Below are 26,509 nucleotides of genomic sequence, written 5' to 3'. Positions count from 1 at the left end.
AATATCATATTACAAAGAGTTTCCTCATGAGGCCTTCACTTAAATGTCAATCCTCACTCTTATCCTCCCACTCCACCCGCCAGGAATTAAAAGAATAGATGCGATGGGCAAAAACGTTTTATATTTTAGCAGTTAGCCGCTGCGCGCATCAAATGCAGTCTGTCTTTTGAGGCACTGAAGCTGCACTCTCTGGGAGTGTCCTTCTATGGGAGATCCGGTGCCTCAGCCGCTCCTCCACCGTCAACGTCCTGCCCCCCACGATCCAGTCTGCCTTTTTTCCCAACCTTCGGCCCAGGGCCCTGTCCTGCAATCTGCTTTCAGTACCACAGTGCCTGGCACTTTTCCAAATGGTGCTGTTCCTCACCTTTCGTTTCCTACCTTTCTGTTTACCGGCTTTTTTCGCACACTATCCTCATATTCTCACAGTTTTGTTTGTAATGGCTCCGCGTTGTGGCGCGGAAAAGTACTCCGAAAAAAACGGACGTCAGCGCGCCGGAGTGGGGCTTATGTGACCTCGCTGACGTCATGTCCGTGGACCACGTCAGAGCGAAGTCACGGGGTAATGCCCCCGGCATGCAGAGATGCTTTGGCAAATATTTTCCGGGTTCAGTCTCACACCTGGGGATAATTCTACATTAAGGAATCTGCTGCTAGAATCGTCTCTACCAGATACACCGTTACCGAAGGTAAGTAACTTGTGCGTTAACTAGACTAAATTCAGCTTTTTCTCGCTTCGACCTTCTTACCCTCATTCTTTGCTTGCCATCCCCCCACTTATCTATCAAGATTACGAGGTTTCACGATCATGGGATTAAAATTAATAATTTGCCTGCGGATCTGCTTGATAGTAACTTGGGTAAGGCTCTTGTTCTCCGGTCTCATGTCTTTCTGGGTTAGATTGCTAAGGTCAGTGATTGGGAGGGTTGCCTTGGAAGAGATGATGGTTCTCCGTTGCCCTCTTTTATTTTGTTAACCTACCTTTTTTTAAACCCCAAACTTTTTTTTCCAACTTGATACTTACTTGGTGACTGTGCTCATAGGTACTGGTCACCGCCTGGTTGCATTTAATGTCATTACTTGGTAGTTCAGTTGCAATAGGTGGCTGGTTGGAAGAATGCTCTCTTCATGAAACGGAACCGACGAAGAGGATTTTCAGAATGGTCTGCTCCATTATGTGATCTATCCTTGAGCACACTATACCATTCATACTACAGGTCTGGTTTGGGTGGCTACAGCATGTCTGGCTAGGTCTTTGTGATGCTGCTCTTTTGTTCGTTGTTGTTACCACTGGGAAGTCAGCAGTATGGTGATCTCTGATGTAGAGAGGGTCTAAGGGCGAAGGTCTGTATTACCTTCACGATTCTGGATGAGAGTGCCCTTGATTTCACTGGGTCTTAACAAATTTCCTTAGAAAATGTAATAATTAAGCTCATCATTGGTAAGCACTGCACTGCACTGCGTGCTCTGTCCTTGAGAGTGTCTTGACCAGAAAATCAGTCTCCTCTTCTGTGCTGTGGTAATATATAATATTCTTCTGCCCACTGCATTACTCTGTAAAACTAAGAGGTGTCTTCTGGTGGAGATGCCTTGGCTGGGATAGGGGATTCTATGTCCATGTCTGGAAGGATCACATCATAGTCATTACATGTATCTGAAAGAAACACGTTAGTGTTAGATTCCTTACCTTAGAATATCCCCAGGCGTCAGTCTGGATCCGGAAACTTTTGCGTAGCAGTACCCCTGCGCGTTGGTAGGCGTCGTCTGCAGGCGTCCCCTGTGGCTCCGCGTCCGTCGTCGGCGTCGTGCGCCGTGATGACGTCGCTGGAGTATATAGACGCCGCCTCCGCGCGCTGACGTCAGTTCTTCTTTTTTCCGCGCCAGTAAGCGCAGATCCGAAGAGCAGTACTCCGGTCTTTTGACCAAGTTTGTTAACTTCCTAATCTCTTTTTGGTGCCTGGTAGGATGCCCGGTTTCAAGAATTGTGACGGTTGTGACCGCACGATGTCGGTCACGGACCATCACCGACTCTGTCTCCGGTGCCTGGGCACCGACCACGACGTGGACGCCTGCGTCGACTGCCGGGCTCTCACTAACAAGGCTAGACGGGAGCGGTCCCACAAGCTACTTGAGCTCCGGGTGTCGGCCCCGCGTCGGGAGCGTTCCCTGTCCGGCCAGAGGTCCAGGGAGCGTTCGAGGGAGCGGTCGCGGAGCCGCGCCGAGCGCTCCGGAAGTCGTCACCATTCGTCGGGCTCTTCAGGTAAGAAACACAAGAAGTCGGGGCGTCGTCATTGTACCCCCGACTCCCCCCGACGCTCGCGCGACGCGGCCGGGGGTTCGGGCGACCCCAACCCGCGGCTCCACGAGAGTCGCCGGCGCGGCCAGCTCCATACCCTCCGGTCCCTGGGCAAGGTGCGACGCCTGAGGAGATTGAGGCGTTCCTCATGGCCATGAGGGCGCTAAGTTCTCCGACGGGGCCTACGGCGCCTTCGGGCCCAGTGCTACCGTCTGAGGACCCTAGCGGTTCGGGTGTCCCTGGCTCGACGCCATCGGGTGCTTCGGCCCCGGTGCCGTCGACGGCTCCGACCCCGGCGCCGCAAGGGTCTTCGGAGTCGACGCCGGCTGGTCTGCCGACCGCTCCGGCGTCGATTCCATCGGGGTTACCCCCGACGCCGTCCCCGCGCGGCGCCGGTTCTCCTGTGCCGGCTTCGGCCGGCGCCGGGGTTCCGGCGCCGGCTCCGGGCGGCGCCGTCCCCATACCCTCCCCGAATCCGGACGCGGAGTCGGACCGGCGTCGCTCGACGCCGATGGGGCCTGTGAACCCCGAGGAGCCGTCCTACATCGTTGACTCTGAATATGGAGATGATGAAGAGTACGGAGAAGGTTGGGAGGGGTCTGAGGACCCTCTGAACCGTGAGTGCCAGTATGACGTGGACTGAACAGGTGAATTGGGGGACGCCAGTGGTCTGGACGACTCTCCTCACCCTGGCTTTGTCTCTCCTCCTTCCGTGGCGTCGGAGGAGGGAGCTGCATATTCAGTGGTGCTGATGAGGGCTGCCAAGGCCTTACACCTTGAGCTCCCCGTCGCGGCCGTGAGGCCTAACGTCCTCACTGAGGTCTTCAAACCGCAGTCATGCCCACAGGAGCCACTGCTGCCGTTTAACGAAGGCTTGTCAGACGTTCTGTTGGGCACGTGGTCCAGGCCCGCTTCAGGTTCGCCTGTTGATCGGAACGTGGCCAGACGCCACCGTCCTTGTCCGGACGACCCCAAGTTCCTGTCCACCCATCCCACCCCCGAGAGTCTGGTGATCCAGGCCTCCACCTCCCAGACCGCATTCCCGTCGGCCCCGCCCGACCGGGAATCTAAGAGGTATGACCAGTATGGCAAGAAGGTCTTCTCGTCCCTGAGTTTGAGACTGCGGTCTTGCAACACCGCTTGCCTCTTGGGCCGCTACACCCACTCTGTGTGGGATACGGTCGCGGAACTGCTGCCAGAATGCCCCATGGAGGTGCGGGCAAAACTCGGCAAGGCTGTGGCTGAGGGCCGAGATGCAGCTAAATATTCCATACGGTGTGGTCTTGATACGACCGACTCGCTAGGCAGAGCGGTGTCCACGACGGTGACGATTCGTCGCCACGCCTGGCTGAGATCCGCCAACTTTTCGGCAGATGTCCAGAATGCCTTGATGGACATGCCGTTCGATGGCTGTCGCCTGTTTGGTGACAAGGCGGACCACGCGCTGGAACGCTTCAAGGACTCCAGTGTCACGCCCAAGTCCTTGGGTCTCTCGACCCAGCGCCAGCAAACGGGTTCGTTTCGCTCCTTTCGTGGCCAAGGAAGGGGCGTCCCCACACGTGCTGCCAGCCACGCGCCGCAACAATCCTTTCAACGCGGTGTCGGCCGTGGAAACCGCCGTGGAGGCGGTCGGGGTCAACGGCGGGGTCAGGCCACACCTCCCCCCGCAGCATCTGCCTCCAAATCCTCCTAGTCCGTGCTTTCAGGCCCATGTGACGCCAGTGGGTGGCAGGGTTCGCCATCACCACGCCCGCTGGCGCACAATCACATCGGACAGGTGGGTGCTGCAACTCGTCCGAAGGGGCTACTCCCTCCCCTTCGAGACCACTCCTCCAGCCATGCCACCGCAGAACCACCGTGTGTCGGGGGACCACTTGACACTTCTGCAGGAGGAAGTTACGGCCCTCTTGGCCAAGGGGGCCATCGAGCGCGTTCCTGGGCCAGAAGTAGGGCGTGGTTGCTATTCCCACTACTTTCTGGTGCCCAAGAAGGACAAAGGGGGCCTACGTCCTATCTTGGATCTACGGAACGTCAACGGCTTCCTCCGGAAGGAGAAGTTCAAGATGTTGACATTAGCTCAGGTCTTGGCTGCTCTAGACCCGCAAGACTGGATGGTAGCGTTGGACTTGCAGGATGCGTATTTTCACATCCCCTTCCTGCCGGCCCACCGGCGTTACCTGCGGTTCACGGTAGGCCAGGAGCACTTTCAGTTTATTGTGCTCCCCTTCGGCCTTACCAGCGCCCCACAGGTGTTCACAAAGGTGATGGCGGTGGTAGCAGCCCATCTGCGCAGTTTAGGGGTTTCGGTCTTCCCCTACCTAGACGACTGGTTGTTGAAGGCGGGCTCGCCCCAGACAGTCGTCCACCACCTTCAGATGACGGCAGACCTCTTGCATGACCTGGGGTTCTCCTTCAATGTGCCGAAATCACACCTGTGTCCCTCTCAAAAGCTCCTTTTCATCGGAGCGGTTCTGGACTCGGCGCAGTTTCGGGTTAATCCTCCGGAACGGCGGGTCCGGGATATACAGGCTTTGATTCCCATCTTTCAGCCGCTATCCCGGGTTTCGGTCAGGTTGACGCTGCGGCTGCTGGGGCTGATGGCTTCCTGCATCCTTCTGGTGCATCACGCCAGGTGGCGGATGCGGGCTCTGCAGTGGGACCTGAAGTTTCAGTGGGCCCAGCATCAAGGCAACTTGTCCGACCACGTCTTGATCTCGGAGGGCACTGCGAGACAACTGCAGTGGTGGCTTACGGACCGCGATTGGGTCAAAGGCAGATCCCTCTCCCTTCCCCAACCGGAGCACTTTGTCGTGACGGACGCATCCCTCCAGGGCTGGGGTGGCCACTTGGGAGAGGCAGAGATCAGAGGCATCTGGTGTCCGGCGGAGTCCCGGCTCCATATCAACCTGTTGGAGCTACGGGCGATTCGTCTAGCACTGAAGGCATTCCTCCCCTTTGTCAACGGGAGTGTAGTGCAGGTGTTCACAGACAACACCACCGCCATGTGGTACTGCAACAAACAGGGCGGGGTGGGGTCGTGGACCCTTTGCCAGGAGGCTCTGCGCCTCTGGCAGTGGCTGGAACGTCAGGGCGTGTCTTTGACGGTTCAACACCTGGCAGGTTCTCTGAACGCCAGGGCGGACGAACTCAGCCGTCGGTGCTCGATGGATCACGAATGGCATCTGAACTCGGACGTGGCGCAAGGCCTCTTTCTGCAATGGGGAGAGCCTTGGTTAGATCTATTCGCCACAGAAGAGAACGCGCAATGTCGTCAGTTCTGCGTGTTGGAGTTTCCAAGACGGCACTCGCACGGCGACGCCTTTAGGCGCGAGTAGAGTTGCGGTCTGTTATACGCCTTTCCGCCTATACCACTTCTGCCCAGAGTGCTGAAGAAGATCAGGCGCGACCGGGCCCAAGTTATCCTTGTGGCTCCGAACTGGGCTCGAAGGTACTGGTATCCCGAGCTACTCAGCATGTCAGTCGGTCCCCCGATCCGCCTGCCCCTTCAGGAGGACCTTCTGTCGCAGCAGCAGGGGACGGTCCTCCACCCGAACCTGTCCAGTCTCCACCTCCATGCTTGGAGATTGAGCAGCGGCAGTTGAGGCCATTTATTTATTTATTTATTTATTTATTTTTAGCACTTGTAAAGCGCTGCTTATACCCTTAGGCGTCAAGGCGCTAAAAACCAATATTAACTGAGAAGAAATGGGGGATGAGAGAATGAACAGATTAGACGGATGAGAAAAAGATTACTGAGAGAAAAGCCAGGTTTTCAGAAGTTTGCGGAACTGGAGCAGTGTAACACTTTGTCTGATGTTAAGAGGCAAGGTGTTGACTTGCCTCCTGAAGTCTGTGATGTAATTCTGGCAGCCAGGCGTCCCTCCACAAAGTCGGTATACGCCTGTCGGTGGAACAGATTTGTGGCATGGTGCACAGCAAAGGCTGTGGATCCTCTTTCTGCCCCTCTTTCCGAGGTTCTTCTGTTTCTTCTCTCTCTTGCCCAGCAGGGCTCTGCTCTGGGCACTATCAAGGGCTACCTTTCGGCCCTCTCAGCCTTTCTAAGGCTTCCTGATCAGCCTTCTTTGTTCAAGTCCCCAATTGTAACGAGATTCTTGAAGGGCATCACACACATGTATCCACCTGTTCCGTTTGTGATGCCTCAGTGGGACTTGAACTTGGTTCTAACCTTTTTGATGTGTGCTCCCTTTGAGCCCCTTCATTCTTGTCCTCTCCGTCTCCTAACTTTAAAGACGGCTTTCCTGGTTGCCATCACCTCTGCCAGGAGAGTGAGTGAGCTCCAGGCTCTTTCTGTCCAACCTCCTTTCCTGTCCGTTCATCCTGAAAAGGTGGTTCTCAGGACTAGACCTTCTTTCCTGCCCAAAGTAGTTTCTGCTTTTCACATCGGGCAGTCCATCACCCTCCCCTCCTTCTTCCCGCCTCCGCATCCCTCAAAGGATGAAGAGCGGCTCCATCGTCTGGACCCAAAACGTGCGCTTTCATTTTATGTGGATCGCACACGCCAGTTCCGGGTGGATGACCAACTGTTTGTTGGCTACGTGGGTACGAAGAAGGGACGGGCGGTGCATAAACGGACCATCTCTCGGTGGGTCGTTCTGTGCATCAAAGCGTGCTACTCTTAGGCTCGGAAGGAGCCTCCTGTTGGGTTGAGGGCCCATTCCACTCGGGCCACGGCGGCTACTACTGCCCTGGGCCGGGGAGTCCCTTTGCAGGACATTTGCCAGGCGGCTACGTGGGCCTCGCTGCACACCTTTGCGAGGCACTACTGCCTGGACAGTCAAGTCCGGAGAGATGGCTTCTTTGGCCGTTCTGTCCTCCAGGACTTTCTGGTGTAGGAATGTATTGGTTCGCAGACCCACCACCGGGGTTGGTATTGCTGGGGTATCTATTCTAAGGTAAGGAATCTAACACTAACATGTTTCTTTCAGATGAACAAGTTACTTACCTTCGGTAACGATATATCTGTAAGAAACATTAGTTAGTGTTAGATTCCTTACCGAACCCACCCATCCTCCCCGTTCTGCGAACTGATACCTGGGGTTAAGGACATCCCTTTCAGGGCCCTAGTTTCAAATGGCACCAGTGTTGGTTCTCACATGGCTCTGCGTTTTCTGGCGCGGAAAAGCTGTGTACAAAGAACTGACGTCAGCGCGCGGAGGCGGCGTCTATATACTCCAGCGACGTCATCACGGCGCACGACACCGACGACGGACGCGGAGCCGCAGGGGACGCCTGCAGACGACGCCTACCGACGCGCAGGGGTACTGCTACGCAAAAGTTTCCGGATCCAGACTGACGCCTGGGGATATTCTAAGGTAAGGAATCTAACACTAACTAATGTTTCTTACAGATATATCGTTACAGAAGGTAAGTAACTTGTTCGTCTGGGCTTTGTGGGGTTTCTCCTTCTGATTCATTTGTAACTCTCATTGTCAGGGCTATCTACTTCCTCTGCAAAGTGAGTGGGAAAGGGTGACCTGGTGCGTGGGGAGATTGAGGAGCTTTGTGGCATGGGGCTTGTGGCTTTATGCTCTATTCCCACCCTTTTTGGCAATGGCTGTGAAATATCCAACTCTTGGTTTTGTTGCTTAAGAGTTTTCTCTTGCCTGCTGTCTTCAGCTGCCTGACTGCGTTTCTGCATGAAGTCTTGAAAGGCCTTCAAAGACATTGCCTGCTTCTTCTGGAAGTATGGGCTTATGCCATGTAGGAAGCTGGCTATTGCCACTAGGGGGTAATACCATGCACAGAGTCCAGGGGTTCCCCAAAAGTGTACAGTGTTCAATGTAAATCCCCAAAGTGCTCAATTAGTGGTAGTGTGGGTGAGCAACCTTAGGCCTAATACAGAGAAGTGTAACATTGGTCAATAATGGACACATCCTCTAAGAATTTCTGTAGTAGGGGATCTATGTGTATAGTCATAATCTAGTGAATAGTCCCGCCCATGTGCGTGGACCCCGGCAATCAAAAATAATCTCTTAAGTTGTCAAAATCATGCAGAAACTGCAAAGACACTTAAGAGAGAATTTAAAGACAAATAATGCAGCCTATATCCACAGGCTACACTGTCCAGTACTTCAACTAGAAATTTCACCAAATAATAACCACACTAATACAGCCAGCCCAGTTTCTACATAGAGAAACTTGCCTCCACCATCAAAAAAAACTCTGGAATGATAGAGAGGAAGGCATGGACAGACAAGCCCCATAGGCTGCCATTATGTGGCTTAAATAGGATACTGTGCCTTTAAGAGAGCCTTCTAGAACTTTCTCCCAGTATCCCAGAATGCATAGCAGGTTCTCTACTTTCAGTTCTTTTTTCCGGCTCCTGCTTACAGACCCTGGCATTGAGCTCTCCCTTGTTTCAAGGGTTTATTGGATTTTTTGGCACTTTTGTGTTCTAAAAGTGTTTCATTTGTCTTTCTTGGTGTTTTCTTTCTCTCTTGTGTGCTGTGTCAGGCGTTTTAGGGCTCTAAAATGCCTGGCCTTTTTGATAAGTGCCCAGCATGTGGGAGGAAGAAGGCCAAGAGTGATCCCCATGATGTCTGCATCGTCTGCCTCCCTGAGGATCATGTCCCTGAGGACTGTGTCATCTGCCAGCAGTTTACTGCTCGGACTCTGAGGGACAGGATGAAGATCAGGCTTTCTGGCCTGGAGGAGAGGCGTCTGCAGGCTGCAGGTGGGTCTGGGCAGTCTGGGAAGGTTCCCTCTGCTGAGGCCTCTGGGGGGCTCCCCAAGGGCAGGAAGTCCAGCAAACGGTCCCGGTCTCCGTCGACGTCGATTGCATCGACGACGTCGAGAGGGATGACGGCGGTGTGCTCCCCTTCTCCCCGGGGCTCCGGGTCGAGACGGCGTGACGGCTCGACGTCGAAGATCATGGAGAAGTCACCGTGAAGCCACCGTCGACGTCATAGTCTTCGTCGACGTCAAGGTCTTCCTATCGACGCCGAAGGCGAAGTGACAAGCATCGACGCTCGCCGTCGAGGCGACACCGCCGATCGCCGTCGAAGCACCGGTCGACGTCGAGGGGCTCCTCGACGTCGAGAGCATCACAACGGAGACGGCGACGCTCGTCGTCGAAGACAGAACGCTCGACGTCGCGGAGGCGGCGTACGACGTCGCGGAAGAAGAGGTCGACGTCGAGGGGTCGGCGTTCGACGTCGAGAAAGAGGAGGTCGACGTCGCGGAAACGACGGTCGACGTCGAGAAAGAGGAGGTCGACGTCGCGGAGGCGGCGTTCGACGCCAGAGTCGCGGAAGCGACGCTAGACACCAGAAAAGCGACGCTCTGCGTCGAGCAGAAAGCGGTCGGCGTCTGGAAGTCGTTCAGCCTCTCCAAAACGGCGCAAGAGGGATTCTAGTCCCAGAAGTCACGTTGCTTCTAGTGGAGGACGCAAGAGGAAGCGATCACCTGCTGAAGGGGCTGGAACTCCGCGCCCTTCGCCTAAGGGGTCACCGGGCTCTGTGTACTCAGAGGTGTACACGCCATCTCGGCCTGGGACTCCAACTCCTCCCCCTGTTCCGAAGGAGGATCCTCCACCCAAACCTCCACTTCCTTCAGGCGACCCACCACCACCTCCGGTCCCTCCGCATGGGCCCGCTCCGCAGCCGAAGGTTCCTCCGCCGAGGTCCACTTTGCTGCCGTCTTTGCCTGTACCTCCTAAGGGGACCCCTAAACCGGCACCCCGTGAGGAGCCAAGGAAGACCCTGCCACGAAAACCGGTGGAGCGGCCACGTGCTGGCAGGTCTCGCTCTCGCTCTCGGAAGAGGGAGAGATCGCGACACAGATCGTCCACGAGGTCGAGACGCCGCCATAGGAGACGCGAATCTCGTTCACACACGAGGTCCTCCGGGACCAGGGACTATCCTCCTACCTTGTCGGGGTCACCGGACACGAGGGTGTCCCCGATTGATGACCTGGTGGCGTTCCATGACGTCCTTTTAAGGGGCGCTGCGAAGTTGGGCATATCCTTGACGGTGCCTACTCCGAAAACCTCAGTCATTTTTGAGACATTACATCAAAAACACCTGTCTCGACCCCTCCTGCCTCTGGCGCCGGGCCTGGAAGAACCGGCTATGGCCCTTTTTCTCACCCCTGCGGTGACGAAGGCGGCTCCATCGAGGTTGCTCAAAAAGTACCGGGCTCCCGATTCGGATCCGGCCTTTCTGAGGACGGAACCCCCTCCTGACTCCGTAATTGTGACGGCGGCCCGCAAGCAACATGCTACCACCACGTCATCCACGGTTCCCCCGGATAAGGAGTCCAGGTGGATGGATTCGGCGGGGAGGAAAGTCTGTGGTACCTCCGCTACCTCCATGAAAGCTGCGAGTGCCACGGCGCTGTTGGGCCGATACGACCGCGCCCTCTGGGACTCTCTCGAGCGATTTGCAGAGCACTTACCTCGGGAGAAGCGTGAGGACTTTCTGGAAGTGCTGACTGAGGGGATGCTGGTGGCGAACCAGATTATCAGCGCGGCAGCGGACTCTTCCCTGTTGGCTGCTCACGGATTTTGCCTCGGAGTCAACCAACGACGCCACGCATGGCTCCGGCTTCCTTCCCTGAAACCGGACGCTCAGCAGAGGGTGGCCAACCTACCTTTCTCCGGCGAGACCCTCTTCGGCGAGCATGTGGACGATGAGATGGCCCGCATGAAGGCGGAGGCCGAGACGCTCACGGCCGTGGGCCTGGAGAAGCCTAAAGAGACCAAGAAGACGTACCGCCCCTTCCAACGGCGGTTCGGTGGGCAAGGCCGAGGACGAGGCCAGGCTTCGGGACAATCGCAACATCAACAACAGTTCCGTAAGCCATTCCAGAAGCGCCAGAAGGGCAGAGGAGGCCAGCAGTCGGCCCCGGCGCCCAAGGGCCAGGCTATGTAGGAGAGTAGGGTCTGCAATCCTAGATCACCCAGATTTTCTGCTTTTGTTTCACTGGTTTACGACTTTCTCTGGCTGTGGGCCTGCCAATCAGACCCACAGCCTGGCTGTTCTCTCTCTAAATTACCACATGTACCCTAGGTGCATTTACCAATTGGTATTGGGCCACCTTATCATACCCTGTAACTCAGGGCATAGGTGTACCCAGGGCCTACCAGGGGCTGAAGCATGTATTATGCCACCCCTGGCTGGCCTCCTAAATTTGACACAACTGGCTGCATGACAGCTGGGGCAAAGTCGTGTAATCACCCTTTGCTGTAGATATAGTATACCTATATCTAACCCTAAAAATGGACACACAGATTCCTATCAGTCACTCCTATGGCAGGCCTTGACAATCCTGAAGGCAGAGTGCTTGGAATCGTGTGAGATGGTGCTCTGGCATGAGCTGAGCCTGTCTGCAGCTTGCGGAACCAAGTCCTAATAGCTGTTCCATGATATCGCATACCATATACTCTTAAGTGCATTATAATCCTCACGGTTAAATGCTATCTTTGGTATTGCTTTATCAAAACATGTCGAGTAAGGTGTCATACGAATTGGAATACTAACCCCTCGCCAATTCTGGTGACGGGGTTAGCATTCCACCCTTCTAGAGGGACACGACATGTATGTAACTGTGAACCCCGGTTAAAGTTAACTGAAGCCTCAGCTCCACAAAATGGATGCTGCCACCACAGACACGAGTCTGACCCCCTGCAGCTGGGAGTCCTTCCAGCGAGAGGAGCCTGGACAAAGGGTTTCCTGTCGAGGGCGGTGCTAGCACCGTCCCAGACAGGGTTTTGTGTATCCTGGGTAGGCAGGGCTTTACAGGAAGGTGACTGCTGAGTGGCACCCCGGTACTCACTACGCATAGGCCGGTCAGAACCAGTTCCAGGGGCACACCAGCCCCTGGCCTGGGCAAAGTCCGGCATGGTAGAGGGGTGTAACCACCCCCCTCCTAGTCCCACCCATAGGCAGGACCTAGTCACCGGGTCAGCCCCCTTTTTTAGTATAAAGATAGGAGCGGGCCCCCTGTTAAAATTAGATCATCTTTGGAATCAAGACCCGACTTTCTGCGAAAGGCATCAAGATTTCCTTCTTCAAGATTCTCCCTTGTGGCTAAGGAGTAGTCACCCTGCATCCGCAGGCACCATCCTAAGAACACTGCGGTCTGCTGCAAGTCCTTCTTCACGAATCCGACGGCCCAGCTCGACGAGACCCGGCTTCCCTGGCACCTCTGACCTCTACTCACCTCTACAGCCAAGCTGAGAACTGTGAGTACGACGAGACCTCGAGGGACCGACGATCGCCAAGACTGCACGACTTCTTTGCAACAAGCCCCCCGTGTGCTCCACTGGTGAGTGCTTTGGGGTCCGAGAAGCCCCCACCCTGAGCAGCTCCAGCACCGAAGATCAGCCCTCCAGCATCTCCACGATCTGCGTGGGGCCCTTCTGCTTTTGCCTGCTCACCGCGCTGTGTGGCTACTAGCCGGCTGGCTTGTGGCCTTCTTCACGACGCCCGACGACATCACTGCTGCTGGTCTGGTTGCTCCAGACTGGCCCTTGCTTCCTTGCAACAGAGAAGCACCCAGGACCCTCCTGGTCCACTCCAGATGCCATTTTGAGTCCACCGCGTGGGCTTGAATTTGCCAAGGCTTTGTTGCCCAATCCTGGGTCCAGCGACGCCGACAGCTTCATCCATCGTGGGACAGCTCGCTCCTCCATCCTGGTCCGTGAGATCTGCGAGCACAGCGTCACCCACTCACCTAGTCGAGGTGGCTACCATCCGGTGCCCTCCTGGTGCCCACTGACTACTGGCTAGTAATCACGAACTTGGTCCCCTCTGCTTTCAGGTGTCTTCTACTTTCGATCCAGGCTTGGATCCATCGAACTTTCTTCACTGGTCGCCTGCCAGCAACTTCTTTCTTCCAGGCTCCTGGTCCGTCTACGAGGATTCCCAACGTCTTTTGAGACCTATGCAGCTACAGCCCCTGGGCTAGGTAACTTCAGCATTTCGGTGCCCCAGCATAGCCTCACTATCCAAGGGTCAGGATTCACTTTCGTTTTCCTCCTACCAGGTCGGGTTCGCCCGAGAACACTAACTTTGTCATTACTAGCTACCATAGACTTTGTCCCGCATCACACGTGAGAGTGCACACTCTGCACCCGAGTCCCCTAGGCCTCCTAGAAGTAATCTGAAGATTCTATAGTCAAGTCCTAGTGATTCCTAAGCCTATTAGTACTGTACTTACCTGCTAGTAATTTCGCATTCCACTTTCAGAGTATATGGTTTTCCGTGCCCCTCGGGCATTTGTATATACTGTGCTAACTTAAGTATTTTCGTAAGAGTTTTGTTTTGTGCTTAGTACCCTGTCCTCATAAAGAGTACAGGGCTGTTGTGATTCTTAATAAATATCTTGTTTATTTTCATAACACTTGTGTGGTGTCCTTTCACTTGGTGTTCAAGGGGTATATGTGTGGTATAACAGCTGGCTTAACACGCCCTCTCGAGTCTTTAGCCTTAGACTGCTCGTATCCATGCTACTAGGATAGCTGGTCTATAAGGTTGACTTACAACCAATCATCAATAAGGGTTGCTGGACTGATACATAGTGTTCACTAGAATAGTGAGTACTGCATATCAGGCCACCTTCTCACATTGGTGAGCAGCGGTTGGGATTTGAGATTGCTGTTGTTTTACCACACGTATCCTAAGAATATTTTGTTGAAAGATCACATAAGTACTTTAGGTACATATAACTTAGCTTAGAATACTCTGAGTTCTACTGAACCAGCTGTTGCAGCTCCTCAAGGCTTAGCACACCTTGGCTGCAACTCTTAGCAAGGGATCAGTAGGCAAACATATAGTGTAGGTAGGTGCATCACTTACACCACACTAGAAGCATGTCTAACCTCGGAGAGTCTACTGAGACCCCTCTGATGGTTGAGGACCCTCCACAGGCCTCTTCTAGATATGCAGCCCTTAGCTTCCAGGAGATGAGACAAGTGTGTACCTCCAGGAAACTAAAACAGGGGTCTAACCCCACAATCCCATTTCTGATTGGTCTCTTAGAGACTTATGATGCCAGGAAAGCTGAGAAACTTCTTAGCTCTTCTCATCCAGAAGGGGACATGCCAGCCCTAGAAGGAACCAGGGGTGACCCAGATCTCATCCATCTCTCAGGTGAGGAGGATGATGATCAGGGGACATCTGGGGATGAGGCAGACAAAGGTCCAGAAATAGTCAGCTAACTAGGGACAACTTAAGCAGGCATGAGAGTGATACTAGGAGAGCCCTAGGACCCCTCTCAGGCCAGCTTAACATTGGGAATGGACGAGTTAGGTCTCTATCAAGAGGCTCTGGCAGATCCATTCAAACCAATGGCTCTCAGGCCTCTGCTCTGAGGAGGATGACCTCCCCTCAGAGGAGAGTTTATGAAGCCAAGGAAAGGGAAGTCAATCTGAGGATTGCCAGGGAAGAACTTGCCCTGGCCAAAGAGAGACTTGCCTTTGCTAGAGAGCAGGAATTGAGTGGGTCAAAACCCACTGGTGGCAGCATTATACCTAGCAATAGGGAAAGGAGTTTTGATACAAAACACCTGAATAAGATAGTGCCCCCCTTTAAACAAGGGGATGACATCCACAAATGGATTACTGCTTTGGAGAGGGCCTGCACTGTGCAGGGTGTTCCCCAAAGTCAGTGGGCAGCTATCTTGTGGCTCTCCTTTGAAGGTAAAGGTAGAGATAAGCCCCTCACTACTAGAGTGGAGGATGCTAACAATTACCAAATCTTGAAAAATACACTGGTTGATGGGTTTGGCCTAACCACTGAGCAGTACAGGATGCTGTTCAGGGATACCCAGAAAACTCAGTCTCAAGATTGGTCTGACTTTGTAGATTGTGCCACTAAGGCTTTTGAGGGCTGGTTGCTGGGCAGTAAGGTTACTGATTTTACAGGATTGTACAATTTGATGATGAGAGAACAAATTTTAAACAATTGTCAGAACCAGTTGTTGCATCAGCATCTTGTTGACTCAGATCTGACCTCTCCCCAAGAATTGGGAAAGAAGGCAGACAGATGGGTCAGAACAAGAGTTAAACAGAACCAGGGCCAGAATCAAGGTGGTCAGAAGAAAGCAGACCAGAAGGGTAAAGATTCTAAGGGGGAACAAAATGACCAGAAGTCTTCGACAGGTCCCCAACAACCCAAAGAGGGTGGGGGTCAGGCTCCCCAGAAAAATAAGAATCAAGAAGGCCAATCTAAAAGGTGGTGCCAATACTGCAAAAGTAAAACTCACTGGTTTAGTGAGTGCACCAAGAAAGGAGGAGGGCAGACTCCTGCCACTGCAGCCCCTAAGGCACCTGTGCCCCCTAGTACAGTCAGCAGTGGTAGTGCACCTCCCAAGGGTTTAGTTGGGTTAACCTTGGGTTCTGAGGGGTATGACAACTTAGTTGGCACACTCACTCAGGCTGTCTTTGTCTGTACAGGGGATGTGGATATGTCCCCTGATATAAGTCCCAATACTTTGGGCAAATACAGACAGACACCTTTCATTAATGGAAAAATGGCTCAGGCCTATAGGGACACTTGTGCCAGTGTCACAATGGTGACACCTAACTTTGTGGACCCTGGACAGATCATGCCAGGTACAGATTTCCTGGTGACCAATGCAAGCAATGTCACTACCAGTCACAGTATGGCAATTGTAGCTTTCTCCTGGGGAGGGGTAACTGGCCAAAAGAAGGTTGTAGTTAGTTCAGACCTCCCAGTGGATTGTTTGTTGGGCAATGATTTGGAGGCATCACAATGGTCAGAAGTGGAGCAGAGGACTCACATGGAAATGTTAGGTTTGCCAGCACATGTGTTTGCTGTGACTAGGTCACAGGCCAGAAGATGCCCCACTGAACAGGTGCTGGATCCTGGAACAATGGACCAGACACCTTCCAAGAAGAAGAGCAGTGGGGTTAAGGCTGTGCCTTCCCCCTTGCCCCAGGTTGAGGATCAAGTCTCAGAGGAGGCTGACCTACAGGAATTGAGGGAAACTGAGCCTAGAGAGTTTGAACTTGATCAAGTTGAATTCTTGGGTTCAGGGGGACCCTCAAGGGAAGACCTGGGGAAGGACCAGTTAGACTGCCCTTCCCTTGAACCCCTCAGACAGCAGGCTGCTGCTGAGGCTGCTGGGAACGCCACAGGTACCCACAAGGTATACTGGGAAGATGGACTCCGGTACACTGAGGCAAGAGACCCCAAGCCTGGCATGACCAGGAGGCTGGTTGTACCCTTGTCTCAGCGAGGTGTCCTCCTTACCTTGGCCCATGAGATTCCCTTAGCAGGTCACTTAGGCCAGACAAAGACTTGGGACAGGCTTGTCTCACACTTTCACTGGCCTCACATGAATGAGGATACCAAGGAGTTTTGTCGCTCCTGTGTCACTTGCCAAGCCAGTGGTAAGTCAGGTGGCACAACAAAGGCCCCCCTTATACCAATGCCTGTGGTGGGGGTGCCCTTTGAAAGAGTGGGGATTGACATTGTTGGTCCAATGGAACCCCAGACAGCATCAGGGCACAAGTTTATACTGGTGGTAGTGGATCATGCCACCAGGTATCCTGAAGCTATTCCACTTAGGACCACTACAGCACCTGTAGTGGCAAGGGCCCTAGTTGGAGTGTTCTCCAGAGTGGGCTTCCCTAAGGAGGTTGTCTCTGACAGAGGTGCAAACTTCATGTTATGCTACTTAACTGCTATGTGGAAGGAATGTGGTGTCAACTACAAGTTCACTACACCCTATCATCCACAATGCAATGGGCTTGTTGAAAGGTTCAACAGGACCCTAAAAGGGATGATTCATGGACTACCTGAAAAGCTCAGGCGTAGATGGGATGTCCTGATTCCCTGCCTTCTGTTTGCTTACAGAGAGGTCCCACAAAAGGGGGTTGGCTACAGCCCTTTTGAACTTTTGTATGGGCATCCTGTGAGAGGCCCCCTGTGTTTGGTGAAGGAAGGATGGGAGAGACCTCTCAAAAAGCCTGCAACCAGCATAGTGGACTATGTACTTGGTCTCCGCTCCAGGATGGCTGAGTATATGGAGAAGGCATCAGAAAACCTTAAGGCCAGTCAAGAACTTCAAAAAGCTAGGCATGACCAAACGGCTGTCCTAACTGTTTACCAGCCTGGACAGAAGGTGTGGGTGTTGGAGCCAGTGGCCCCAGCAGCACTCAAAGACAAATGGTCTGGGCCCCACACAATTCTTGAGCAAAAGGGAGAGGTCACCTACCTGGTGTACCTTGGAACTCCCAGGAGCCCCCACAGGGTGCTCCATGTCAACAGGCTCAAAGCATATGTCGACAGGAAGGACATGAGCTTGCTCATGGCCATTGATGAGGGACAGGAGGAAGAGAGTGACCCTCTCCCAGACCTGCTCACTCAGAACCCTGATGATGGGTCAGTAGATGGTGTTGTCTTTTGTGGCAGCCTCTCTGAGCATGAACAGAAAGACTGTAAACAGGTTCTTCAGTCTTTCAGACATATGTTCTCTCTGACACCCAGTCAGACCAACTGGTGTACCCATGAGGTTGACACTGGTGACAGCCTGCCAGTTAAGAGTAAAATCTACAGGCAGCCTGATCATGTTAGAGACTGCATAAAAACTGAAGTGCAGAAAATGTTGGAGTTGGGAGTCATTGAACCCTCAGATAGCCCTTGGGCTAGTCCAGTAGTTCTAGTGCCAAAACCTCACACCCAGGGTGGTAAGAAGGAGATGAGGTTCTGCGTAGACTACAGGGGTCTCAATGCAGTCACTAAGACTGATGCCCACCCAATACCAAGGGCAGATGAGCTTATAGATAGATTGGCTTCTGCCAACTACTTAAGCACATTTGACCTGACAGCTGGGTATTGGCAAATCAGGTTAGCTGAGGATGCCAAGCCCAAGACAGCATTTTCAACCCCTGGTGGGCATTATCAATTTGTGGTAATGCCCTTTGGTCTGAAAAATGCACCTGCCACCTTCCAAAGGTTGGTGAATCATGTTCTCACTGGGCTGGATGACTTCTGTGCAGCATATCTAGATGATATTGCTGTCTTTAGCTCCACCTGGGAGGATCACCTGGTCCACCTGAGGAAAGTGTTAGAGGCTCTGCAAGCAGCAGGCCTCACTATCAAGGCCACCAAGTGCCAGATAGGGCAGACACAGGTTGTATACCTGGGCCACCTTGTAGGTGGAGGCCAGGTTCAGCCACTGGAGAGCAAAATACAGTCAATCAGGGACTGGGCTCCTCCAACCACCCAGACTCAGGTTCGAGCTTTCTTGGGCCTGACTGGTTACTACAGAAAGTTTGTCAGGAACTGTGGATCAATTGTGACTCCATTAAATGAACTGACAAGTAAGAAAATGCCAAAAAAGGTTCAGTGGACAGCAGGCTGTCAAAAAGCCTTCGATGACCTAAAGCAGGCCATGTGCACAGCACCTATCCTTAAGAGTCCAGACTACTCCAAACCATTCATTGTCCAAACAGATGCTTCTGAGTTGGGTGTGGGAGCTGTTCTATCTCAACTGAATTTTGATGGTCAAGACCAGCCCATTGCTTTTATAAGCAGAAGGCTGACCCCCAGAGAGAAGAATTGGTCAGCTATTGAGAGGGAGGCCTTTGCTGTGGTTTGGGCCCTGAAGAAGCTGAGGCCATACTTGTTTGGCACTCACTTCAAGATTCAGACCGACCATAAGCCCCTCTTTTGGCTAAATCAGATGAAGGGTGAAAACCCCAAACTGCTTAGGTGGTCCATTTCCCTACAGGGGATGGACTTTACAGTGGAACATAGACCTGGTACTGATCATGGCAATGCCGATGGGCTCTCCAGATATTTCCACTTAGAACAAGAAGACTCACCCGGTGAAGGTTAGCTTATTGTCCCAAAGTTTGGGGGGGGGGGGGGGGTCATGTAGGAGAGTAGGGTCTGCAATCCTATGATCACCCAGATTTTTTGCTTTTGTTTCACTGGTTTACGACTTTCTCTGGCTGTGGGCCTGCCAATCAGACCCACAGCCTGGCTGTTCTCTCTCTAAATTACCACATGTACCCTAGGTGCATTTACCAATTGGTACTGGGCCACCTTATCAGACCCTGTAACTCAGGGCATAGGTGTACCCAGGGCCTACCTGGGGCTGAAGCATGTATTATGCCACCCCTGGCTGGCCTCCTAAATTTGACACAACTGGCTGCATGACAGCTGGGGCAAAGTCGTGTAATCACCCTTTGCTGTAGATATAGTATACCTATATCTAACCCTAAAAATGGACACACAGATTCCTATCAGTCACTCCTATGGCAGGCCTTGACAATCCTGAAGGCAGAGTGCTTGGAATCGTGTGAGATGGTGCTCTGGCATGAGCTGAGCCTGTCTGCAGCTTGCGGAACCAAGTCCTAATAGCTGTTCCATGATATCGCATACCATATACTCTTAAGTGCATTATAATCCTCGCGGTTAAATGCTATCTTTGGTATTGCTTTATCAAAACATGTCGAGTAAGGTGTCATACGAATTGGAATACTAACCCCTCGCCAATTCTGGCGACGGGGTTAGCATTCCACCCTTCTAGAGGGACACGACATGTATGTAACTGTGAACCCCGGTTAAAGTTAACTGAAGCCTCAGCTCCACAAAATGGATGCTGCCACCACAGACACGAGTCTGACCCCCTGCAGCTGGGAGTCCTTCCAGCGAGGGGAGCCTGGACAAAGGGTTTCCTGTCGAGGGCGGTGCTAGCACCGTCCCAGACAGGGTTTTGTGTATCCTGGGTAGGCAGGGCTTTACAGGAAGGTGACTGCTCAGTGGCACCCCGGTGCTCACTACGCATAGGCCGGTCAGAACCAGTTCCAGGGGCACACCAGCCCCTGGCCTGGGGAAAGTCCGGCATGGGAGAGGGGTGTAACCACCCCCCTCCTAGTCCCACCCATAGGCAGGACCTAGTCACCGGGTCAGCCCCCTTTTTTAGTATAAAGATGGGAGCGCGGGCCCCCTGTTCAAATTAGATCATCTTTGGAATCAAGACACGACTTTCTGCGAAAGACATCAAGATTTCCTTCTTCAAGATTCTCCCTTGTGGCTAAGGAGTAGTCACCCTGCATCAAGCGGGCACCATCCTAAGAACACTGCGGTCTGCTGCAAGTCCTTCCTCCGGAATCCGACGACCCAGCTCGACGAGACCCGGCTTCCCTGGCACCTCTGACCTCTACTCACCTCTACAGCCAAGCTGAGAGCTGTGAGTGCGACGAGACCTCGAGGGACCGACGATTGCCAAGACTGCACGACTTCTTTGCAACAAGCCCCCCGTGTGCTCCACTGGTGAGTGCTTTGGGGTCCGAGAAGCCCCCACCCTGAGCAGCTCCAACACCGAAGATCAGCCCTCCAGCATCTCCACGATCTGCGTGGGGCCCTTCTGCTTTTGCCTGCTCACCGCGCTGTGTGGCTACTAGCCGGCTGGCTTGTGGCCTTCTTCACGACGCCCGACGACATCACTGCTGCTGGTCTGGTTGCTCCAGACTGGCCCTTGCTTCCTTGCAACAGAGAAGCACCCCGGACCCTCCTGGTCCACTCCAGACGCCATTTTGAGTCCACCGCGTGGGCTTGAATTTGCCAAGGCTTTGTTGCCCAATCCTGGGTCCAGCGACGCCGACAGCTTCATCCATCGTGGGACAGCTCGCTCCTCCATCCTGGTCGCCGACAACGCCTCCTGGTCCGTGAGATCTGCGAGCACAGCGTCACCTAGTCGAGGTGGCTACCATCCGGTGCACTCCTGGTGCGCACTGACTACTGGCTAGTAGTCACGAACTTGGTCCCCTCTGCTTTCAGGTGTCTTCTACTTTCGATCCAGGCTTGGATCCATCGAACTTTCTTCACTGGTCGCCTGCCAGCAACTTCTTTCTTCCAGGCTCCTGGTCCGTCTACGAGGATTCCCGACGTCTTTTGAGACCTATGCAGCTGCAGCCCCTGGGCTAGGTAACTTCGGCATTTCGGTGCCCCAGCATAGCCTCACTATCCAAGGGTCAGGATCCACTTTCGTTTTCCTCCTACCAGGTCGGGTTCGCCCAAGAACACTAACTTTGTCATTACTAGCTACCATAGACTTTGTCCCGCATCACGCGTGAGAGTGCACACTCTGCACCCGAGTCCCCTAGGCCTCCTAGAAGTAATCTGAAGATTCTATAGTCAAGTCCTAGCGATTCCTAAGCCTATTAGTACTGTACTTACCTGCTAGTAATTTCGCATTCCACTTTCAGAGTATATGGTTTTCCGTGCCCCTCGGGCATTTGTATATACCGTGCTAACTTAAGTATTTTCGTAAGAGTCTTGTTTTGTGCTTAGTACCCTGTCCTCATAAAGAGTACAGGGCTGTTGTGATTCTTAATAAATATCTTGTTTATTTTCATAACACTTGTGTGGTGTCCTTTCACTTGGTGTTCAAGGGGTATATGTGTGGTATAACAGCTGGCTTAACACGCCCTCTCGAGTCTTTAGCCTTAGACTGCTCGTATCCATGCTACTAGGATAGCTGGTCTATAAGGTTGACTTACAACCAATCATCAATAAGGGTTGCTGGACTGATACATAGTGTTCACTAGAATAGTGAGCACTGCATATCAGGCCACCTTCTCACAGTCTAGGCCCTAGGAACCTACTTCACCCGGATCTGTTACCCACTCCGGTAGGGGGAAGCATTCAATTTTTTCTGGCAGAGTGGAGAAAAGTTACTCAGGACAAGTGGGTGCTGAATATTGTTTGCAATGGATACAGTCTTCGGTTCACCAGCCCTCCTCCAGCTATTCCACCGGTCAGCTCGCAGTTTCAGCTGCGCGAGCTTCAGGCGGAAGCGGATATTCTGTTGAAGAAAAGGGCGATAGAAGACGTACCTCTGTCTCGGAGAGGAAGAGGTCTGTACTCCCGGTTCTTTCTGGTTCGCAAGAAGGACAGGAACGAGTTCAGGCCCATTCTGGACTTGCGGCAGGCAAACAAATGGATTCGCAGGGAAAAGTTTCGCATGCTGTTGTTGCATCCGATTTATCCTCGGTTGCAACAGGGAGACTGGCTTTGTGCTATAGACCTACAGGATGCTTACTTCCATGTGCCCATTGCACACAAACACAGGAAGTTCCTGCGGTTCCAAGTCGGCACCAATCACTATCAGTACACAGTACTCCCATTCGGACTGAAGTCTGTGCCGAGAACATTCTCGAAGTGCATGGCGGTGGTAGCAGCACACCTGAGGAAGAACAAGGTGTTCGTCTACCCGTACCTGGACGATTGGTTGATCAAGGCATCCTCCTTCTCGGAAGCGCGAGCACACTTCCAGAAGACGTGCGTTCTTTTGAACAAGTTGGGGCTGCATATCAACATGGCCAAGTCTGTCCCGACTCCGGTCCAATGCATACAGTACTTGGGAGCCTCCATCAATACGCTGTCAGCAAGCGTGTCTCCTTCGGAAGAGCGACGATTGTCTCTCCTTCGGAAGGTTCAGGCTCTTATGACAACTCCATCTACAACAGTGAGGACGGTGTCTTCTCTACTGGGATCAATGGCCTCTTGTATCTTCCTGACGCCACACGCACGGCTGCACATGAGACCGCTGCAGGAGTGCTTGGAGGACCAGTGGGATCAGAGGAAAGGATCTTGGGACGACAGGATTCGACTGTCGCTGCATGCTCTTCAGTCTCTGAAGTGGTGGTGTTCGGCGGAGAATCTCCTCAGAGGGGTTCCCTTTCACAAGGACATTCCCACGCAGACTGTCGTGACGGATGCTTCTCTCCTGGGATGGGGAGCGCATTCCGGGACTCTACAGATTCAAGGAACGTGGTCGCCGATGGAGGCCACGTATCACATCAATTTCCTGGAACTCAGAGCTGTTCACTTGGCGCTGAAGGCCTTACTGCCTTCCTTCCAGACCAACTCTCTGCTTGTACAGACGGACAATACCACCACGATGTATTACCTCAACAAGCAGGGGGGCTCGAGATCACGCACTCTGTCACAGCAGGCGCAGGCGATCTGGCACTGGCTCCTAGCCAGAGGACTGACGATAATGGCCACCCATCTACCAGGTGTACAGAATGTTCAGGCAGACGCACTGAGCAGGCTGGTTCAGGAAAACCACGAATGGGTCATAAACGACAAGGTACTAGAAGAAGTCTTCGCACGGTGGGGAACTCCAGACGTAGATTTGTTCACCACCGCCGAAAACAGCAAGTGCAGAGGCTTCGCCTCCAGGTACTTCCAGCAAGGGACGCTGGGGAATGCGTTATGGATGGACTGGACGAACAGCTTTCTGTACGCCTTTCCTCCCATTCCCCTGATTCCGGCGGTGCTCATCAAGCTGGCCCGGACCAGGGCTCGGATGATACTCATTGCCCCGGAGTGGCCCAGACAGTGGTGGTTCACGGACCTACTTCACCGGTCTCTCCTTCCTCACATTCGGTTGCCGTGCAAGCCGGACCTTCTCACGAAGTTCGGGGGACGGATGTTACACCCCAACCTCTCGTCTTTGAGTTTGGCGGCATGGCTCCTGAGATAGTGCAATATGGCCATCTGAATCTGCCCGATGATTGCATGGACATACTGAAGGAGTCTAAGAGACCTTCCACTCGGACTTCATATGCTTACAAGTGGAAGAAGTTTTGTATCTGGTGCCAGTCTAAGAACCATGACCCTACGACCTGTAAGGAAGATGTCATCCTTCCATACCTTTTACATTTGGCGCAGTCTGGCCTTAATTTTCATTCCATTAAGGTTCATCTTGCTGCATTGACTGCCTACAGGAAATGCCCTTCACAGACTTCCTTTTTTCAGATCCCTGTGATCAAAGACTTTCTGGAAGGATTGAAGAAAGTATTCCCTCCTGTCAGGCTTCCTTCGCCTTCATGGGAATTGAATGTGGTGCTGTCCAGGTTGATGAAGGAGCCTTTTGAACCTATCCATAAGGCTTCGTTACAGCACCTGTCCTGGAAGGCGGCGTTCCTCGTGGCCATTACATCGGCCCGCAGGGTGAGTGAAATTCAGGCGTTGTGTTGTACTGAACCTTATACTGTGTTTCATGCTGCTAAGGTTGTTATGCGTACTCACCCTAAATTTCTTCCCAAGGTTATTTCTGATTTTCATGTCAACCAGACCATAACTTTGCCTACGTTTTTTCAGAACCCTTCATCCCCAGCGGAGAGGTCTCTTCATTCCCTGGATGTTAGAAGGGTGTTGAAATTTTATCTGGATAAAACCAAAGATATTCGTAGGTCTGACCAGTTGTTCATCAATTACGGATCGGTCAGGACGGGTCTTGCGACCTCTAAACAGTCCATCTCTAGGTGGATTGTGTCCTGCATACAATTATGTTACCAAAAGGCTAATAAGACCTTAGGAGGTAAGCCTAAGGCTCATTCCACCAGGGGCAAAGCTGCCACGACGGCTCTGCTCCGTAACGTGCCGATTGCGGAAATCTGCAAGGCAGCCACTTGGAAGTCGGTCCATACCTTTGCTAAGCATTACTGTCTGGACTCTGATGCCAAAGCAGATGCTCAGGTGTGGCAGGCTTCGCTGCGGAATTTGTTCGCACAGTAGTGGCGTTATTTTCTTTCTCCACCGCCGCTTTGGTGTGGGGATGGGCTTGCCATTCTATTCACTAGATTATGACTATACACAGAGATCCCCTACTACAGAAGGAGTAGTTTCTGTCCTGTAACTCCAGTTCTGTAGTAGGGGTATTTCTGTTATAGTCATAAGCGCCCGCCCTCCTCCCCGGTGGAGATATGTATTCATGTACGTAATGCTACAGGTCTGGCGTGCTACGCCTATCAAAAAGAACTGAAAGTTGAGGGACCTGCTATGCATTCTGGGATACTGGGAGAAAGTTCTAGAAGGCTCTCTTAAAGGCACAGTATCCTATTTAAGCCACATAATGGCAGCCTATGGGGCTTGTCTGTCCATGCCTTCCTCTCTATCATTCCAGAGTTTTTTTTGATGGTGGAGGCAAGTTTCTCTATGTAGAAACTCGGCTGGCTGTATTATTATGTGTGGTGATTATTTGGTGGAATTTCTAGTTGAAGTACTGGACAGTGTAGCCTGTGGATATAGGCTGCATTATTTGTCTTTAAATTCTCTCTTAAGTGTCTTTGCAGTTTCTGCATGATTTTGACAACTTAAGAGATTATTTTTGATTGCAGGGGTCCATGCACATGGGCGGGACTATTCACTAGATTATGACTATAACAGAGATACCCCTACTACAGGACTGGAGTTACAGGACAGAAACTACTCCTTATTTGTGCTGATTGTTCAGTTGCATAAAATAAAAAATAAATCTCCTGTCCCCCCTGTGAGAAGTTGGCCTGATATATAGTACTCACTATTCTAGTGATCACTGTGTATCATACCAAACGACCCTTATTGATGATTGGTTGTAAGTCAACCTTATAGACCAGCTATCCTAGTAGCGTGGACAAGAGCAGTCTTTAGGCTAAACTCTAGAGGGCGTGTTAAGCCAGCTGTTGATACAGTTAGACTCCCGCCTTGATGACTGTGAGGATTCAATCATGTGAATCTATGAAATATTCCAATACTGGATAACTGCAGTTAAAGCTAAGTAATTAATTTTCATCTCCTCCGGCAACTGGGGACATAGCAGGTCGATTCAGTATTACTAGAACGATTGTTACCGAAGGTAAGTAACTTTTTCTTTCCTACCATAAGTGCTACCCAGCAACCTCTGTCTTCATTGGGACAAGAAAGTTATTTATTCTAAGATTAGAAGACCTTGCTCCATAACTGTATTTTGTGTTTCCTATTCTGACCTTCGTACGCTCTTGATGAGTGGAGAGGTTCTATATCTGTTTTCATGGATAGACCCATTTTGAAAACCTCTTTGAAGTACTAATTATTTTTACTTTGTTCATGTATCTTTTTCTGTTTCCTTCTCTGTAGGCCCCTCATATGAATGTCAGAAAGGCAGTTTATGAAGCCCTCTGCAATTTCTGCAGAGGTGTCTACCGTGTCTGGCAGAAAAACCCAAGTGAACAGAATGCAGCAGGTAGGGAAGTGTTTTCAATTTTTTCATAGTAGGGGCTGTTGTGTTCCGGATGGAGTACTGGATACATGGGACTTATTTGTAATTTCTCTATCAAAGGGTCTTAATTGATATTAATCGAATACATATCAACTTTTAAGAGTAGAATCTGAAAAGTTGCCTAAACAATAAGATCTCTATTTCTGAATGATATTTCTACCTGCAGATTCCTAATCTGTAGAGTAA

General features: G+C 52.3%; 1 protein-coding gene across 1 annotated transcript in view; it reads left to right on the top strand.

The window, feature by feature from the left end:
* Positions 1-26,509, top strand: part of IPO4 (importin 4) — a 2,281,504-nt gene that overhangs the window by 1,537,278 nt on the left and 717,717 nt on the right. Inside the window, exon 22 of the mRNA XM_086923725.1 lies at positions 26,182-26,287. Coding sequence (XP_086779851.1) covers positions 26,182-26,287 — 106 coding nt within the window. The remainder of the gene's footprint in view (positions 1-26,181; positions 26,288-26,509) is intronic.

This window comes from Lissotriton vulgaris, chromosome 5 (assembly GCF_964263255.1).
Source record: "Lissotriton vulgaris chromosome 5, aLisVul1.2, whole genome shotgun sequence".
Lineage (NCBI taxonomy): Eukaryota > Metazoa > Chordata > Amphibia > Caudata > Salamandridae > Lissotriton > Lissotriton vulgaris.
This window is presented reverse-complemented; position numbering and strand designations above follow the sequence as displayed.